At 39.7% G+C, this 18,488-nt stretch overlaps 1 protein-coding gene across 1 annotated transcript in view; it reads left to right on the forward strand.

The window, feature by feature from the left end:
* Positions 1-11,902, forward strand: part of LOC127543146 (mitogen-activated protein kinase kinase kinase kinase 4-like) — a 216,880-nt gene extending 204,978 nt beyond the window's left edge. The window contains exons 24-26 of the mRNA XM_051969166.1: positions 125-284; positions 8,321-8,460; positions 11,670-11,902. Of these exons, the coding sequence (XP_051825126.1) occupies positions 125-284; positions 8,321-8,460; positions 11,670-11,750 (381 nt within the window). The 3' untranslated portion in view covers positions 11,751-11,902. The remainder of the gene's footprint in view (positions 1-124; positions 285-8,320; positions 8,461-11,669) is intronic.
* Positions 11,903-18,488: the final 6,586 nt, after the last annotated feature.

Consider the following 18,488-nt stretch of genomic DNA (forward strand, 5'->3'; position numbering starts at 1 on the left):
TTTTCCCTTCCCTAAGCTGTAAACCTGCTTTGTATTCATTGCACTGCCAAGTTCCTTTGATTGATGTGGGCATTAAGATTGTAGTCAGGTTGGTCATCTAAATCCTTATAAAATATCATTCCAGATCCCAGGAACCATCCAACCACATACTATCATCATCCTGCCCAATACCAGTGGCACAGAGCTTCTGCTCACCTATGAAGATGAAGGCGTCTATGTTGACATATATGGACATTTCACTAAGGAATCAATTTTGCAGTGGGGAGAAACTCCAGCATGTGTGGGTATGTATGAGACAGTCCACACCCAAATGGCTTGGGAGAGACTTCTTAAATGTTCAGATAGTTAGCATGAAAACAGAGCTCATCCGTGGCTTCATACATCCTTTCGTTGGTGGGGCTCAACAGGCTGACTGATCAATGTACTTCTGTACATTGAAACATTTTCTGGGTCTTTCCATGGGGAATGGCTAAACAAATGAAGTACATGAATTTAATAAAATATTCTCATACTGTGCTTGAAACATTGGGGGCAAAGTCAGACTTTGGGGATGTTGGAGTTGGTGTTCATTCACAACAATCACATCACTGAAATCTAATGATATTTGATTCTATAACTACATATTAATTTTGTTTTTATTTACTCTATGTAGAATAGACAGTGAAAATGTGTCTCCCCCCTCCAGCTGATTTATTCTTATGTCTGCCTTTATTCAAGAAACCAGCACATAGGTGAAGATAATGTTTGCGTCCCTCACAGTAGTGTTTCGTGCAGAAATATTTCACAGGCTGATAGGGTTCTCTGTGACAGGGAACACAAAATACTCAAAATTTACATTTGAGTCCATACACTCTCTTCTTTCTAACAAACTCCATTCCCCATCTCACCCAGACTGTAGTCATACCATCATGGGACTATGGAATTTTGAACTTGAAAGGACCTGTGAGATCATCTAGTCTAACCTATTTTTTTCAATCATTTATTTGTCTTTTACTCAATAACTTCATCTGTTTTATACCACAGTCATCTCCTAATATCTTATTCCTACCTCCCTTCCTGTAATCCTTCTAATAAAACCATAAAGCCAAACATATTGTGTGGATAGTTCAGAAAAACTGAGACAGCATGTGCAGCATCCCCCGCTTTTCTACTGAGAGGAGGGGGGTATATGCTTCCACATCCATTGTCCAGGAGAAATATTGATCATTGTAATTAATCTGAGCTTAGAGACATCTTTGAGTATCATTTCGATTTCCATCATGGTAGTCATCATAGGTGCTTTTCCTTCCGGTCTAGCCTGCTTCATGGCAGTTCATAGAAGTTCTCCTCATCCTTCTCGAAATGCGTCATCTTCATTATTTCTTACAGTATAATATTTTATTAAATTCACGCACTTCATTTGTTTAGTCATTCCCCATGGAAAGACACCTACCTTGAGTCAATTACCTTTCCACCACAAATACTTCTTTGAATGTTTTCACATACATGGGACCTTTCTTTGTGTCTCTGACCTCCTTGCAATACCCTAAGAAAGAAAGAAAGTTAGTTTGATTATTTATGATTGTGGATACAATTCCTATGTATTTTATATTTTTAGTCAGTGGCCCTCCTGATATCTGACTTTTCCAGAAGCGTCATTCTTTCCTCCCTGTTGTGTTAGGGTCAACAATTCTGTAATGTTCTTTATTGTCTCTTGACCTTTCTCTTTCTAGTTTGATGCTATTGAGCTGTATCTGGCCTTGAGCACCAGTGACAGAGAGTATATGAATGAGCTTCATTTTCATGACCTTCTATCTTTCCAGGATTTTTCAGATGAGGAAAGTGAAATCCAATGAGGGGAATTGACCTATTCAGGGTCACCCAGATATTAAATAACAAGAATGCCCTCCTTTAGCATAAAAAAAACTTTCTATCCTTGCTTAATAGTCAAATCTAGTAGCACCGTGTTGGTCAGGATATTTGCTTGGTGTTCAGATGCTTGAGAAAGTTCACTTGGTCAGTTGGGTACCTGCAGCCAAATGTGCCCTTCTGGTCCTGTTACTCTGCAGCCCATAAACAAATTCTCTCCAGTCTTCACCCCCATTCCGTGATGGAAAGTTAGATATCTGGACTGTAGCCATTTAAAGAACCACCTGATTAGTTACCCAGACATTGTGCCCTTGCCCTTGCATTAGAGTCAAACATTCCATAAATTTGCATGGCCCCTCTTGACCTTTCTCTCTTAAGCTCAGTTTGGTTAGGCTGCATGTGGCAGTAAGAACATGTGGCGGCACACTTAGGGCTAGAAGACTTATTTCGCACAAGTCTTTATGGTTTCCAACGGTGACTATAGCTATCCCAAAAGAAGGGAGTCTGTGACATTATTTTTAAAAGTGCCCTGAAAATGTGTCCCCGATTCTTCAAATAGGTGAGAGCCCAGAAAAGGTTGAAAACCATTGGCTCTCAAGGAGCCCATTTTCACTGACAGAGAAGGCAAAGGCTTGCGACATAATTGACAGATCTGGGGCAAAGGAATCTAAAAATAACAGATCTGAGTCTAATTTTTACAGTGATATCTCCGTAACCAACATATTCATCAGAAACGGAAATAAGGAGGTTCATTTTACTAGGAAATGAAAAGAAGTTCACTCAATTAACACTATTGGATATTTAATTATAGGGATCAAAGGGGTGGTAAAAAGTTAGAGGTTCAGTTGTAGATCTTGAACTGGAAGGAACTTCAGAACTTGTCCAATTCCACCTCCTCATTTTTATGGAGATGGAAACTGAGGCTCAAAATTTAGAACTTGAAAGAACCTGTGAGATCATCTAGTCGAACCTTACTGTTTCTTTTTAATCATTTATTTGTCTTTTACTTGATAACTTCATCTGTTTTATACCACAGTCATCTCCTAATATCTTTTTCCTGCCTCCCTTCCTGGTACCCTTTTAATAAAATCATAAAGTCAAACATATTGTATGGACAGTTCAGAGAAACTGAGATAGCATGTGCAGCTTGTAGTGACTTGCTCAGGGTCCCACAATTAGTAAGTCAGAGGCAGGATTTGAATTCTGATTTCTGGTTCCATATCAAGCACTCTATGTTACATCACTGCCTCTATGTCTTCTAGTCCAGCGTCATGTTTGTTGACCCAGAAGGTTAAAGTATTTCATCAACATGGGAGATCAGAACTGAAAGAGAAGAGAGAACCCATTTAATCTAGCCCTGTCTCTATACAGAGGGGGAGAAGGGACCTGCCCAGAATCATCCAACCATTGGCAAAATGGAAACAACAACCCAAACTCCTCAGTGCTTCTTTCACTCTAGCATGAAAACTGTATCGATAAGGTTTCCCAAAAGACATCTGATCTTGAAAAGGGGTCAGAGTAGTGGAACATCTCTAGTGTGGGGTTCCAGGCATCCAGCACATTGTCCTGAGGGGATGGGGGCAAATGGGAAGAAGTGTATGCAGGGGAATTAGTTTCTAGCACTTAATTATGGAGGTGGTGAACTCTTAATTATCCTCTGGAGTAGAAGGGGGTCATGGCATGGCCAATGATCCAAAAGCCCCTCCGGCTTAGCTATCAGACTCTATTGGTTATGCTTTTCTTAAAGTTAATAGAATTTTATAGACTTCACCTTATGCATATGTAAAATAAATGAGAGATGATGAAGCAGCTGCCTGCCTCCTGACAGAAATGTGATAGACTCAAGATGCAGAATGAGAAACACATTTTCAGACAAGGTCAATGTGGGAGTTTGTTTTGTTGGACTACCCACATTTGCTATAAGCGTTTGGTTTTGTCTTGTTGCTGGGAGGGAGTGGAAAAGAAAGAAAATAAATTTTATTAGCTGGGAAAAAAGCAAAAAAAAAAAAAACAATTGAGAGTTCCATCAAAATAAAACGAGAATAAAATAGATGAATTCTAATTTCCTATCCATCTCTAGAATGATTCTTATAATTAAAAGTACTTGGTGTGTAGATTTCAATAAAATAAAATAAATGATAGCATTGTGGAAAGATATTTTGATTTACAGGTTAAATCTCTCTAAAAACAATAATAGTTGGCATTTATATTGCACGTTAAGGTGTGCAAAGAGTTTAACAAAAATATTGTCTCTACCCTTGAGGTAGGTGATATTATTCTTAGTATACAAATGAGGACACCAAGGCAAACAGTTAATCCTTGCTGCCACAAAATATAGTCATCCTTTCGACTACAATAAGTAGCCTGGAATCTCTCAAAATAAGAAAAAGCTCTTGCAGACTCTTGGGCAAGTGACACTAAAAGAACAGCTCCCTTTTTGAGTTACCTTTCTAATAGATAGAATATATAAGTAATTGTGACCCTCTCTGAGCAATGAAAAGGGGGTGTGCTGTGGAGTCACAACAACTCCTGAAATTCTAGAATAATCCATTTCTAAGTGCTCTACCTTGAGTGATTAGGTGGCTCTGCAATAGATAGAGCACCAGGTTTGGGGTCAGGAAGACCTAAGATTAAATTTGGCCTCAAACATTTGCTAGCCGTGTGACCCTGGGCAAATCACTTAATCCAATTTGCCTCAGTTTCCTCATCTGTAAAATGAGCTGGAGAAGGAAATGGCAAACCACTCTAGCATATTTACTAAGAAAATCCCAAATGGGGTCATGAGAATTGGACATGATGGAAAAAATAATTGAACAACTCTCTGACTTTGGGCCACCCCCAAAGATTCATTTCATGGAGGAGAACAGTGAAGCTGAGAGACGTGAGCATCTGAATCAGGGCATAAACTCTGGTCTGGTCTTCCTGACTCTTGGATCAGTTTTCAATCTACTATGCCACCCAGCCCTCTCCTTGGCAGTGTGCTTTTAACTACACCAAGCTGTTTGTTGGCAGTAGGGAGAGAATGCGGAATAAGCCCTCAAATTAGGACCCAAAATAAGGTAGGGCATTGGCCTACTTGTAGGAAAGCTCTGAAACCATCATATTTTCTTTTCTCTCATTCTGAGACCTGGCTGTGAGTAACTTCAAATTCAAAATTGTATATTGCTGCTTCAGAAGAGCCCTGCTAAATTTTTCCTGTTTTTCAATTTGAAATTATTAATCAGTGTAATGACATGTTAATTGGCTGCCTTTTTTTTTTCAACAGAAAAATCCAGTGAGTAAAATTTCCCTCAAATCCAGGTTTACACAATGAGAAATTGTCCTGAGCCCTAATAAACCTTTATAGTCGATAACTTAGCCTCTATGAACTTTCTATCAACAGTATAAAGAGATTTCAAAATACTGAGGTGTGATAATCAAAAGTCAGGCCATCTTTAACTATACAGTCCCTAGCTTAAAAGGTAATGAGATCTTTTCCCCAGTCCCAGCTAATAAAATATCACATACTTGAAGATAAGTTAAACTTACAAGTTAGGGTAGGCTAAACATTCATGTATCTGTCTTAAAACTTTTCTAGATTTTTTGCTTTCAAGACTAAGCTGGAAGCCCTGTGATACCAAAATATTGGGCTCAGTAAGTTGAGAAATTATTGCTTAATTGTACATACTATTTGTAATCAAATGTCAGTAGGTAAGGAGATGCAAACTTGGGACATATTTTTAGTATTTTATTGGCACTCTTTTATATATCTTATATTACTACTATCCAGCGACCCTCTTTGACCAAAAGAACCCTCAACTAAGTCCAGTTGAGCAAAATTTTCACATCAACATATTGACTGATGTGAGTGATAAAAACACCAGATGATGGCAGGCAGCAAAAGTTGGGGTTCGGTCATGTGAAGAATTCACAGTGTCATTCTCTTTGGCAAAAAGGTAGATTTATCCATGGGGATGGGTTACAGACAAAATGAAGGGATACAAGAGACACCAGGAATGGTGAATATGAAATAGAGTGAGAGAGCATATGAAAGAGCAGTTCCTCAGTGCAACTCTCAATTACCCCGTAGAAAGGGAGCACCCCATGAGGTTGGGGCAAGCCCTTAGCTGGCAGGCTAAATCCTAACTCCCCAAGAATTAGCTGTAAGGAAGAGAAGTGAGGTTGGGAAGTCTAGTGGAGTTAGGGAAGAGACCACATGTGGCAGAGAATGGGTCTCAGGGGTTTGACATAACTTGGATTTCTGACTGGATGACCTTCCCAGAAGGTGGGATCATGGAACTAAACTGATCTCTATCAGTTCCTTCCCACTGTTTGCCTGAGGGGTCAATTCTTTAGTTTCTTTCTGTCCATCGTTGACCGTGTCTAAGTGTGCCACATTTCACACATGAAGTCCTCTGCTCTCCCCTGATTCTTGGAAACCTAGTCCTACCCCATAAAGTTATTGTGAGGCTCAAATAGGAAATATGTATGCAAAGCTTTTTGCAAACTTAGAAGTGCTATAGAAATGTTGGGATTTTGTTCTGGACCAGATCCGTTGATTACATTGATCCCATTCTCCTTCCCTTCCTCTCCCGATGGGTATCTGTTCAACAATTTAGGTTTTTGAGAGTTACCTGTGGACATAGAAAGCTTTTACTAGGAGTCCCATAGTCAGTAAAAGACACTAAGTCAATGGGGCACACAAATGGGATCTGTAATGTTATCTACTTGGGGAAGCACATCTAGGTGCTGAACTCGGGAGAGCCAAGTTTCTTAGCTGGTGTGGATTCTGGGAACGTGAGTGCTAGGGATACAAGAAATATCTAAGAAAGAAAACCAACACAGTTAATTCAGTGTACCAAATAGTTACCATACATATACCTGTGCCATGCCCCCGGTTATTTCACTTCCCTGAGTTTGAGTATATATAAAATTGTTGCCAAAAAGAGGGGACCAAGTATGAGTACCAGGGTCCACTTGAGACCAGGTGAGCAGTAGGAGACAAATAGATGACTGGTTCTGGTCTGCAGGCTACTTTGGGTGGCCATCCTACTCTGAGGGCCTCACAAATCCTTGGTTCTGGGCATTGGGATCCTGATCCAAGTAGTTTGCCCTGCACTATGAAAGGGACTGTGATTTGCTGACAAGTTCTTGGTGTGTTCTCAAGCTCAGAATGGTTCACAGTACCTTTGGGAAAGAGATTGCTACTTAAGTAACATAACCTTTTAACAAGCCTTTTTATGCCTATTTGATATACATAGCCACAGCTTAGAGATGGCTTTGGTTTAAACATTCTACTAACTCCAGAAAAGTTTTAAAAAAATACAGATGAGTTGATAATGTTCAATTCCTTCCCTTTTACAAAGAAGAAAAAAGAAAATTGAGTGAGTCCAGAATTCTGCTCTTTTCCTTTACTTAATTTGATATTTTATGAATCCTTTCAGCTTCTGTCAAAACCTTGATATTATATAAATGTTGGGGGTTTTCTTTATTTATGGAAATGGGCTTCCCTATGAAGAATGTGGCCTCCAAGCTCTTTCATTCAACTTTAATGACATTCCCTTCACAGCACCAGCTTGTTGAGCAGCTATTTACATAATGAGGGTTTCTGCATTAAAGCACTTATTGTCATAATCTTTATTGCCATAAAGTAATATCAAGCTGCTAAAACCTTCAAAATCCTGGTCAAGAGAGAGCCTTAAAAACTTCAAATCTGGTTAAGTCCTGCTTAGAACATGAAAATCTATTCAATTACATGACAGATGCTATAATCAGTTCCCTGAGCTAGTCCTTTTCCTTAAGTTTTCATTCTTTAAGACTCCATCTGCTTGTCACAGACTTTATTTAAACAGGAATATAAACCTAGATAAATTGTGGTTCCCCTAAAATCTTCATCTCCTTCATAGAATAGCCCAAGTGCTGCCTTTTACCTCAAGTATCTCCAGATCCTGTCTCCTCCTATTCCCCCAGGTATTAGTACCTTCCCTCCAAAATTACCTTGCATATGTAATCAGATGTTTCCCTATTAGAAAGTAAGTTCTCGGAGGACAGGGACAGTTTCTTTTTCTGTCTTAGTATCCCTAGTGCCTTGGAATAATGAAGGTGTTGTTGATGCTCATTGACTGATTATACTGTATTTAAATAAAGGGAGAGAGTAGATTTGAATTTCTGTTTTAAAAAAATCCACTCTTGATTCTCTCTTGCAATGAGGATCAGAGATCAGATCGATAATGGAAATCCAGAAGCCCTGCGTTTGTCAGATGTCACAGTTCCTTACCCAAGAAAGGTGCAGAGAATTAGCACAATGAACAGTTCTGAGCATCAAGAAATGTTCCCAAGCAGCGCCACTGGCAGCAAGCTATGGCCGGGCCACTGGGACATGTAAAGGAGGCAAAGGGTTCATTCACAAACCGGATAGTCGGTCTCTCAGTAACCCCAAATGGACTACGATTGGCAGCTTTCTAAGTTTTTTCTTTTACTTTTCTATCATTAGCCTATCTCCAGTCAAACCAGGTCATGGGCTGGGGAGAAAAAGCAATTGAGCTCCGCTCTGTAGAAGCTGGAAACCTGGAAGGAGTGTTCATGCACAAGAAATCCCAGAAGCTCAAATTTCTGTGTGAACGAAATGACAAGGTGCGTATGTTCCGGAGGAACAATTAACCGGCAAAAAGTTGGAAATTAACTAGTTTAACCAAGTGAGAGAGATGCTTTTCCTCGCTGCTCATTAAGAATCAACCATGCTCCCCACCCAAGATGGTTAAATCCAGTTGGTTAAACTAGTTGGAAATTAACTAGTTTAATCAAGTGAGAGATGTGCTTTTTCTTGTTGCTCGTTAAGAAAGAAGTAACTGTCTGCATAATGTTGCCAAAGGCAAATTCACCTTTCCCAGCAGAAATAGCTGGAGCATTTCTTGATTGAGTAAATGATTAACTGTGATTTTCAAAGAAAAACATTTGCAAGAAAAATCAAAGATTCCAGTCATGTCCCAAGCAGAGCTTAGCCATTATTTCTTTTGCTGTAGAACAAGTTATTGTATTTGAGCCACAGGCCCTTTTCTTTTCAGATTAAAATCAGGCCTTTAAACACACCATAAGAGTCATTTAAAGCTGTCTGGGTAGCCCAAATTAAAGTGGAAGTTTGGAACCTGCCTTTGATTTGATCATTATTGACAACCAAAGTAAATGATTCCAGGCAAGAAGCTTAGGAGGGGTAAGAGGGCAGAGCTTAGGACAGAGGACCTTTGTCCAGTTTAAGTTAGAAAACACGTGAGGCTGAAAGTGGCTAGCAGATAGGGATAGTGCAGAGCCAAGGTGAATTATCATGAATGAATCAATCAGATGAGGCCATTGTGTCAGAATCAGAATCCTGGGTGAAAAGTTCTACAGCTGGTAGGAACCTCAGAAGTATCTAGCCCAACTGCCTCATTTTACAGAGAAAGAAACTGAGGTCCAGGAAGACAGGACATCAAAAGACCAGATAGGTAATAAGTATCAGAGTAGGGATTTGAATGTAGATCTTTTGATATTAAGGTTAATGAATTTTCTACCACATCATGCTGAATGGCATCTTTGGTTGGCTCCTTAAGTATACATCTATTTGATTAGATGAAAAGAGTCGTTACAGATCATAACTGTCAAGAAGAAATATATTATCGACATAGAACCCATAGAAGGAGAGCCCTTCCACCAACCTCTGAGGTCTGCTCGGTATGATCTATGTTGAGGATCTGGGGGAGTGGAAAGGGTGCTTTTAGCTATATCAGGGGAAAACCAGTGTATTCTGGGCCAGCTCCAATACTGAATGCAGTTTGGCCCATTCCAATGGAGTACAGGTACTATCTTGATCGTAGTGGGTGAGATCAGGAGCAGTGGGTGAAGGTTACACGGAAATAAATAGAGGCTTGCCATCAAGGGGTGATTGTTGCTCTGGCATGGTTTGGACCAAGTGGCTTCTGAGGCTTCCACCTCTAAGATTCTTTGCTTCTCAAAGTATCACTGGGAATTTACAGTGGCCACATGAGATGCTCAAGCCGTCTTACATCACAGGCCTATCTCATGGCAGCCATAATGTGAGCAAGTCTGGGTTCCCAGGGACATAGAATGAAAATGAGCCAACCAGTATATTTTGCTATAGATAAGACACCATTAGCTCCTTGATCTTCATTCCAAAAACTTTGCAAAAAGTATCAGATTTTTAAAGATGTGAAAAGGATAAAGATCAGGAACTACTCTAAGAAGTCACAAGTCGTGATGATTCAGAATGATTTTGGTTTCCACTGGGGCAGCTCACAAATTGTACTCGGGAGAATAAATGTGGGAGTCGGCAGAATTGGTTTCATTTTGTACCCAAGAGAGGTGGTCTATAATGTAGTGTACCCAGGAACCTCTCCTTGGTCTTGTGTTATTTACAAGGTACAGATGGAATGCTAGATCCGGAGTCAGGAAGAGTTCAAATCCAGTCTTAGACACTTTCTAGTTCTCTAACACCAAGCAAGTCACTTAAGCTCTATCTGCCTCAATTTTCTTCTCTGTAAAATGAAAATAATAGTAGCCACCTTCTGGGGTTGTTATGAGGACCAAATAAGATAGTATTGGTAAAATGCTTTGCAAACCTTATAGCACTATGTTGATGATGATGATGATAATGATGATGATGATGATGATGATGATGATGATGATGATGATGCTAGCAGATTTGTAGGTGAAACAAAGCTAGGAGCAATAGCTAATACATTGGTCATATCTGTGTCAGGATCCAGAAATATCTCAACAGTATTGAGTAATGGGCCAGATCTCACAAATTAGAATTTAATAGGGATAAATATAAAGATCGACATTTGAATTAAAACAACCATCTTCACAAGTACTGAATGGACAAGAGGACCGTTTGTCTGGAAAAGATCTGGGGCTCAAGTCAGCAGTGTGGCACGGCAGCCAAAAAAGAATATAATACCCCAAAGAAGGTAGACAATAATTATGAAAGGGTACTCTGCCTTCGTCAGACTGCTTTGGAAATAGTATAACGAGCTCTAAAAGTGAAAGAGACCTTAGTCATCATTTAATCCAACTTCCTTATTTTCCAGATTAAGGTAATTGAGTATTGGCTTCCGTTCTGGCCATGCCATTTTAGGAAGCACATAGACTCGCTGGACTGTGTCCAGAACAGGACTATCAGGATAGTGAGAAGATTTGAGACCATGTTCTGTGTGAATCAGTAGAAGAAACCGGAGAGGAGAGTACTTAAGTACAACATGATAGCAGACAGTCTTCAATTCCTCGAAGGGCTGTCACATGGAAGACAGATGAGACTTGTTCTGCTTGGCCCAGAGAGCAGAACCAGAAGCAACTCGGGGGTGTTTATGTGTAAGGAAAAACTTGCACACAGTTAAGGCTGACCCCAAATAGCCTGGGCTGCCCTGGGAGCAAATGGACTCCCCTCCCTGGAGGTCTCCAAGCAGAGTCAGGAAACCCATTTGTCTGAGATCCTGGAAAGAGGATTCTTGTTCAGGGATAGGTTGAATTAAAGGCCTCTTAAGTTTTTGTGATTGTACCATGTGAATTAGAAAGTGATAACACTGCCTTTCTTTTCAAAGAGTCTACAATTCAGACTTTAGACTAATTCAGTCTTTTCCTATTCCTAGCCCTGACCCTCATTATCTAAATTAATAAGTTTGGATAAATAAATTTACACAAGAGGCAGTGTCATTCTCATTTAATGTGTGAAAGTAAATTGAAATTGCAGTGTTCAATCTTTTTTCTCTTGCTCAAATATCAGGTTAAAATTGTCCAAACTGCCAACTGATGATGTCTCAACTTCTTTCCTTTTTTTTTTCTCCCCTAAGGTATTCTTTGCCTCTGTCCAATCTGGCTCCAGTCAGATTTATTTTATGACCCTTGGGCAAAATACGCTCTTCAACTGGTAAAAGCCGGAAGAAATGGTTGGATATTTCCAGAGATTGAAACCATGTCAAATACAATGAAGTTTGCACACATGCACACATTTGCACTTTTCATCTGCAAATATCTTGTCATTCATTCAGTTATCTTTCCATTCTATTGTTCAGGAAAATGATGAAAACAAACTTTCAGCTTATAATGTAGCATAGAGTAATTCCGATGAGAAATGTAGCTCATAGAGAATTATTGCAAGCTCTATATACTCTCAAAGGGGTGTGCTCTCTTTTATAGAATTATTTTAAGCTTTATTACTTTAACTTTTGATGTATTAACCTTTATTTACTTAGTAACTCTGTGTGGATTTTACAGTGTAGGATTCGTAAAAACCTGCTGCAAATTTTATTCCAGGCAATTTTAGGAACTATTGGCATTGCTTTTTCCCCAGAAGAAAAAAAAAAGTATGCAAATCAGAATTAATTTTTTGAAAGGTAGAACCAAATGCTAAGTCATAAGATAGGGATAAAAAAAGAAACAATATCATGAACTAAACAAAGGTGGTGCTTTCATTTCAAAAGTACACAAGAACAAAACAGGAAAATGTTAATCCTTTTCCTCCTCGCAGAGTTTAATGACCTGGACATTGAACTTTGCCAAGACACAGAGTAATAATTATCTATCTATATTAGTTTTTCCCCATATTATACCCATTTCCCTGTAGTGTAGAGACTTTTCCTCTGATACTTGGTCTCCCGTGATCCTTAGCACCTCTCACTGATGATTTAAAAAAAGAGGCTCTCAAATGTTGCATAGGCAATGGCTGCGTTGACAACTCATGAAGGATATACTTGTATTCATGGCCTGCTAGACAGAAACTACCAAATTTTAAATTAGGTGTCTATTAAAGTCTCACCCCAAAGAAAGACCAACATCACACTTCTGATCTGCTCTATGTTCAAAATTGCCCTCCAGTTATTGAAAACAGCCGAAATCTATTCCTGATGATTGTTGAGTAGAAGAATGTCGATATGGTGAATTAGATCAAGTCTGGGCTTGGCCCTAAAAAACCTGCAAATGACACTTAGCTGGGAGTGCCTGGACAAGTCACTTAACCTCCTTGAGTCTTGAGCAATTCTAGATTTGTAGTCAGGGGATTAGAATTCAGATTCTGCATCTGCCATTTAACACCTATGTGACCTTAGAGAAATCACTTATCTTTCTCTAGGTCTCACTTTCCCCATGTTCTGGGGTCCTTCTAGCTCTAGAGCTAGAATCCTAGGACTACAAATTATGAATTGCTCAAGCAGAGAGAATTTCCATCCAATTATAGTCACCTATTATTGACTAAAGTGAGGCAGGTGACCTTGCCCAGCCCTCCCTCCCTTAAAACCAAATCACTTGCGTGCCATGGCCTTCAAGAATGAAGGACAAACAACAATCGCTAAGTATTAGCTGTCGTTTGTGTCTTATAAATCAGGCCACTCCAACATGTGTGTCAAGGCTACCGGTTGTCTTTTTACAGCTGTGCAAGTTGCCAAAGAGCCGATGAAAAGGGAGGAAAAAAGGAAAGAAAGAAAAAAAGATTTCCGGAAATACCCAGTTTAGTTCGTTACCAAGTGAATGAGGATTTGTCTCTAGAGTTTCCTTTATAGACATATATATGTATATATACATATATATATTTCAGGGGTTTGTATCCTGGCCACATAAAGTGGGATTAAACTTGATAACATATAATCTTGGCTCAGGATTAATGAAAGACTAGTGATTTTTTGTTATCCTTAGCTACATATATAATAATTTGCTTTCAAATGAGTAGTAGTAGAAATTCAGAGGCTCATCTGAATGTGTTGGCAATAAGTAGATGAAATATTTTAGTTTGCTTAAAGATGAGAACTCTTTGAAATAATTAGACTGAAAAGTTAAGTCTTGTCCCATTTCTACTGTGCCTATGAATCCCAACGTGAATCAGGTGTCCGGGATGTCCTGTGTGATATACCATAGAAGCCATCCAGCTAAGTGGCAGCGAGTACCTCTAACCCCCCCACCCCCCATCTGTCCTCAATCCCACAGTGATTTCGTGATCGATGGGAAAGTGACAGAGCTGCCGGTGCATTCTCTACCATCTCTGGCTAGCCAGTGCATATGGATTTTCCAAGCTACCTGTTTGGGCATAATGTATGTGCTAACTTTCTCATGTGTGCTATCAAAACAGACACACATGGTTACTTAGCACCATAGTGCCGGAAATGGAGATTTTTTTCTTTTTTCTCATAGCACAAATCAAGAGTTTGGCACACTATATGTTAGCAATTAGGAAAATGTGAATCTAAGCATTAAAGAAATCAATGTGATTATTATCTTTCCATAACTGTGATAATAATATAATCTGAAGAATTGGCTTGCCTTTTAACTGCTGACATCTGTATTGATTTTATAAAAAAGAAAATGCACTTTGATGTTAAATAATTTGCTTCAAAGTATAATACATTATCAGTACAAACTCTTACCTGTTTGTACATCCAAGTTCTATGAACCAGCTCAAAAGACATAAAAAGAAAAAAAAATGCTGGGTGAACTTGGATTGGTTTGAGGCAAATGAGACATGTCATGCTTGAACTTGAGAAACGTGCATTTTAAGTACTGCCTATAATAATAATAATTAGATACATTTAAGTTTAATTCACGCTCAGAACTTATATAGTTAATTTCTTCTGCATAACATACTTGCTCAGGAAAAAAACAAAAGTTGAGAGCGATTTTGAAAAACGTACCTCAGAGGACTGTCTTTTTTAAAAGTAGTCCTTGGCCGTAAATGTTCTTAGGTGCTGTGGGCTCTCATTTTGTAAAACATTTTGTAAAGACATTTGTGGGATGATTTTCTTTTCCTCTAAAGGGAAAGAAAAAGTGTCAGGAGAAGTTCTTCCAGATGCCCCAAAATATCAAGGCAGGAGAGATTGCAGGTATCTAAGCCAGGAATTGCAGTAGGAATTCAGCAGATAAGAATGAGGGCACTATAGTAACTGATCAGAATATGGAAAGGTTTAAAGAAAGATGAGCTGTGAACTCTGGTGATCAGACAGAAGAAATGGATGGAGGGAATGGTTTGGTAGGCCCAAAAGACCACAAGGCCCTCCACAAGGGCCTTAACAAGATGTTAAGGCAGGAAGCATGGTACAACTGAAGGAGCTTTAGATTTGGTGTCAGAAGATCTGAGTTTGCATCCTTGCTGTTCCTCATGTGATCTTAATCACGTTAGTTAACCTCTCTGGGCATCAGAGAGCTTTTCTGTAAAATGAGAGGGTTGGACTGAATGAACTCCGATGTTCCTTTCCAACTCGAATTCTATGAGCCTAAATACAGTCAACAAGCATTTATTCAATGCCTACTATGTGCCAGGCTCTATGCTAGGCGCTGGGAGTACAAAGACAAAAGCAAAAGCATCCCCACCTTTAAGGAGCTTATATCTTAATGGGGGAAAACAATATGTGCATATATATGTGTGTATATGTGTGTGTGTGTGTGTGTGTGTAGGCATGTATATGTGTATAGATACACATACACACACACACACATATATACATATATATAATGTAGATATATGCAAAACAGAAACAAGCTATTTTGAGGAAAAGGGGCAATAGCAGGTGTGGGGATGAGGAAAGGATTCATGTAGAAGTTGATGCTTGCATTGACTTTTAAAGATAGCCAGGTATTTCCAAAAGATTGACACAAAAGGGTGCATTCCAAGAATAAGGAACAACCAGAGAAAAGTCATTGAGATTGGAGATGGAGTGTTGTATGTGAGCAAGAGTGAGAAGGCTAATTTGATGGAAAGCTAGAGTGTGTTGAGGGGAGTTTTGTAAGAGGAGATGGGAGAGAGAGGAAAGAGATCGGGTTGGGAATAGTTTGAAAAGCCAGAATTTTGGCTTTGACTTGATTTTGACCCAGATCTTTAGAGATGGCATACCTGCATTGCAGAGTCATTTGGCTTCTAGTGAATGATTTAAAGAAAATGTATGGGACTGGGGGCTTGACCATGTCCCCCGCCCCTCAGTTAGGGAGGTAGGCTAGTCCCACCGTATTCTGTTGTGCATGCTGTGTCTTAGGAAGGGCACTGCAAAGCTGGTGTTCATCTCGAGAAAGAGAGTGTGGATGGTAAAGAGGTTAGAAGTCGTGCCTTATGAGTAAGGAAACTAGAGATGTTTAGAAGGCAAGGGAAGATGTTAAGGACATGATCCCTCTCTTCAGATAGTTGAAGGGCTGTCCTATAGAAAAGGTATGAGATTGGTTTCATTTGTTCCAGAGGGCAGAACAGAAACCACTGGGTGAAAGTTTTAGAGAGATTTCAGCTCAACATCAGGAAAATATTCTGAGCGGTTAGAGCTGTTCAAAAGTGGAACAGATTGCTTTTGTAGAGAATGAGCTCTCTCATTGGAGGTCTGTAAGCAGAGGCTAGAAGGATGACTCCTTGTCATAGATGTTGCAGAGGGAATTCCTACAGATTGGACTCATTGACCTCTGACAGCCTTTCTGCCTTATAAAATTGGATGAGTCAGCACTCTATTTGGAAATATCTTTCAGCTAGCACCCACCCCAAAAGTCTGAATTGCCTTTTCCAACTTGGAAAGAGATCCCCTTCAAATCTTGTGCTCCAAAGTCAGCTGAAACTTGAAAGTGAAAGAAAATATTGGCTTGGTTTATGTTTGTTCTCCCTAATCAGTGCATCTTAGGCCCAATGGAAATTCCCATGCCTCACCCAATTTCCACCTTCACCACCCTCAGTGCCACAGTGGGCCCAGGGAAGTCACTATCCTGTCCAAGACCATATACTTGAATAGGGCATCAAATCTCCGTTTCTTTAGACCAGCCTTTAGAGGCCTCTCCCGCTCCTACCCCCAAATCCACTTAGAACTCACTTCTTGGTGCAGCTCCATATAAAGCTGCTTTCAGTTTACTTGTAGCTGCCACTCCTCTGCTAACCTAGCCATCACCATCACAACCAGTTTTGATAATTACCTCCCTGGGTAGGAGAAGGAAAGCCTGCCTTTACCAATCTCCCCTGACTATAACCACTTATTGATTGTATCCCCTTCAACAAGCATTTATTAAATGTCTACTATCTGGAAGGCACCATACTGTGGCATAGTGCGGAAGATAGTGGGTTTGGAGCCGGGAAGACCTGGGTTCAAATGCCACCTCAGATACTTGCTAGCTGTGTGACCCTGAGCAAGTCACCTCTCTGTGCCTCAGTTTGCTCATCTGTAAAATAAGAGGGCTCTAAGGTCCCTTCCAGATCTTATTGTGACCTTAGACAAGTAATTTAACCTCTCCGGGCCTCAGTTTTCTCCTCTGTAAGATGAGGGGGATGACCTTCAAGTATCCCTTACAACTCTAACTCTAAGATCCCAAGATGAAAAGCCCAAAATCTTTGCCCTCAAGGAACTTACATTCTACTGTTGGGTGCTACATGTACACAGAGTCAAAAATACAAGGCAAATTGAAGACAGAGGGGACTAACATCTAGACTGGCTTTATGGAGAAGGTAGCGGCGGAACTGAGCCTTGTTCTATACGGTTTTATAGTTGCTAACAAATGTTGACTTTCAAGTGATGGTAAGGCATCTAATTCGTAGAAAGTGTGACTGAATTTTTGAAAAACAACTCAGAACTTGTATGTCCCGACGGGTATTGTCCCCTTCAAAGCAGTCACTTTAGGAGGCAACACTCACTCCCATGATTCATTGCTTTGGACAGTTGAGGATTTGCTTGCGTAGTCGGTTGTGGTCAGCCCCAGTCACGTTGCTTTGTTTCTTCCCACCTTCTAAGATTCCTGAGGGCAAGAACTATCAGAAATTTCTTTGGTATCTTCTCCCTCCTCCAGCGTTAGATAAATCACGATGGTTTAGGTTTAAGGGACCTGGGTTCAAATCTTCACTCTGCTACTTATTAGCTGTATGACCTTGGCTGAGTTTCTTCTCTTTGAGCTTCAATTTCTTCATAAGTTAAGCCAGAGAGTTAGACTGGATGATCCCCAAGGCCCCCTTCATCTTCGACATCCTGTTCTTTTAAATGCAAGTTGAAAGGCAACAGTAGTATCTGCTGCACCTAGCACCCTCTGTACCCAGAAGCTTAGCAGGGAGATAGAGCTCTGCCTCCTTTCTGAGCCTTGGGAAATAGCTAGTGGAAGTAGCAGCAATAGTTTAAAGGCTTAAATAATTAGTCTAATTTAGAGGTTTATTATATATACATATAATATATATGTATGTGTGTATACATATATGTATATATATATGTATGTAAAACTGCTAAAGTATATTTACCATCAATGCAATAACAATATGCCTAACCCCATTTAATAACAATTATATTCAGGCTTTAAGTTGAAAAACGATTTGCTGCGTATTGTTTTGTTTACCTATTATTAAAGTCTTCATTAAACTCTACATTTCAAATTCTAAAAATAAAATCATATTAGCCAAAAGAGTGGTTGTTGTCATTAATTAATATGTGGTGATAGATTTCCATTGGTGACCTACATTCATATGGCATAAGGTACATAACTGAGGAAATGTATAAGAACAATGGCCTAGGGGCTAAAGGGCCAACCTCAGGAAGACCTAGTTTCAAGACCTGTCTCTGACATATACAGGCTGTGTGATCCTGGACAAGTCACTTAATCACTCAATCCTCTAGGAAATTCTCTAAGACTGGAGGTTTCCGAGAAGGTGCCGAGAGATATCAATAGAAAGCACGCCCTCCTTTAGG

This window comes from Antechinus flavipes, chromosome X (genome assembly GCF_016432865.1).
Source record: "Antechinus flavipes isolate AdamAnt ecotype Samford, QLD, Australia chromosome X, AdamAnt_v2, whole genome shotgun sequence".
Classification (NCBI taxonomy): domain Eukaryota; kingdom Metazoa; phylum Chordata; class Mammalia; order Dasyuromorphia; family Dasyuridae; genus Antechinus; species Antechinus flavipes.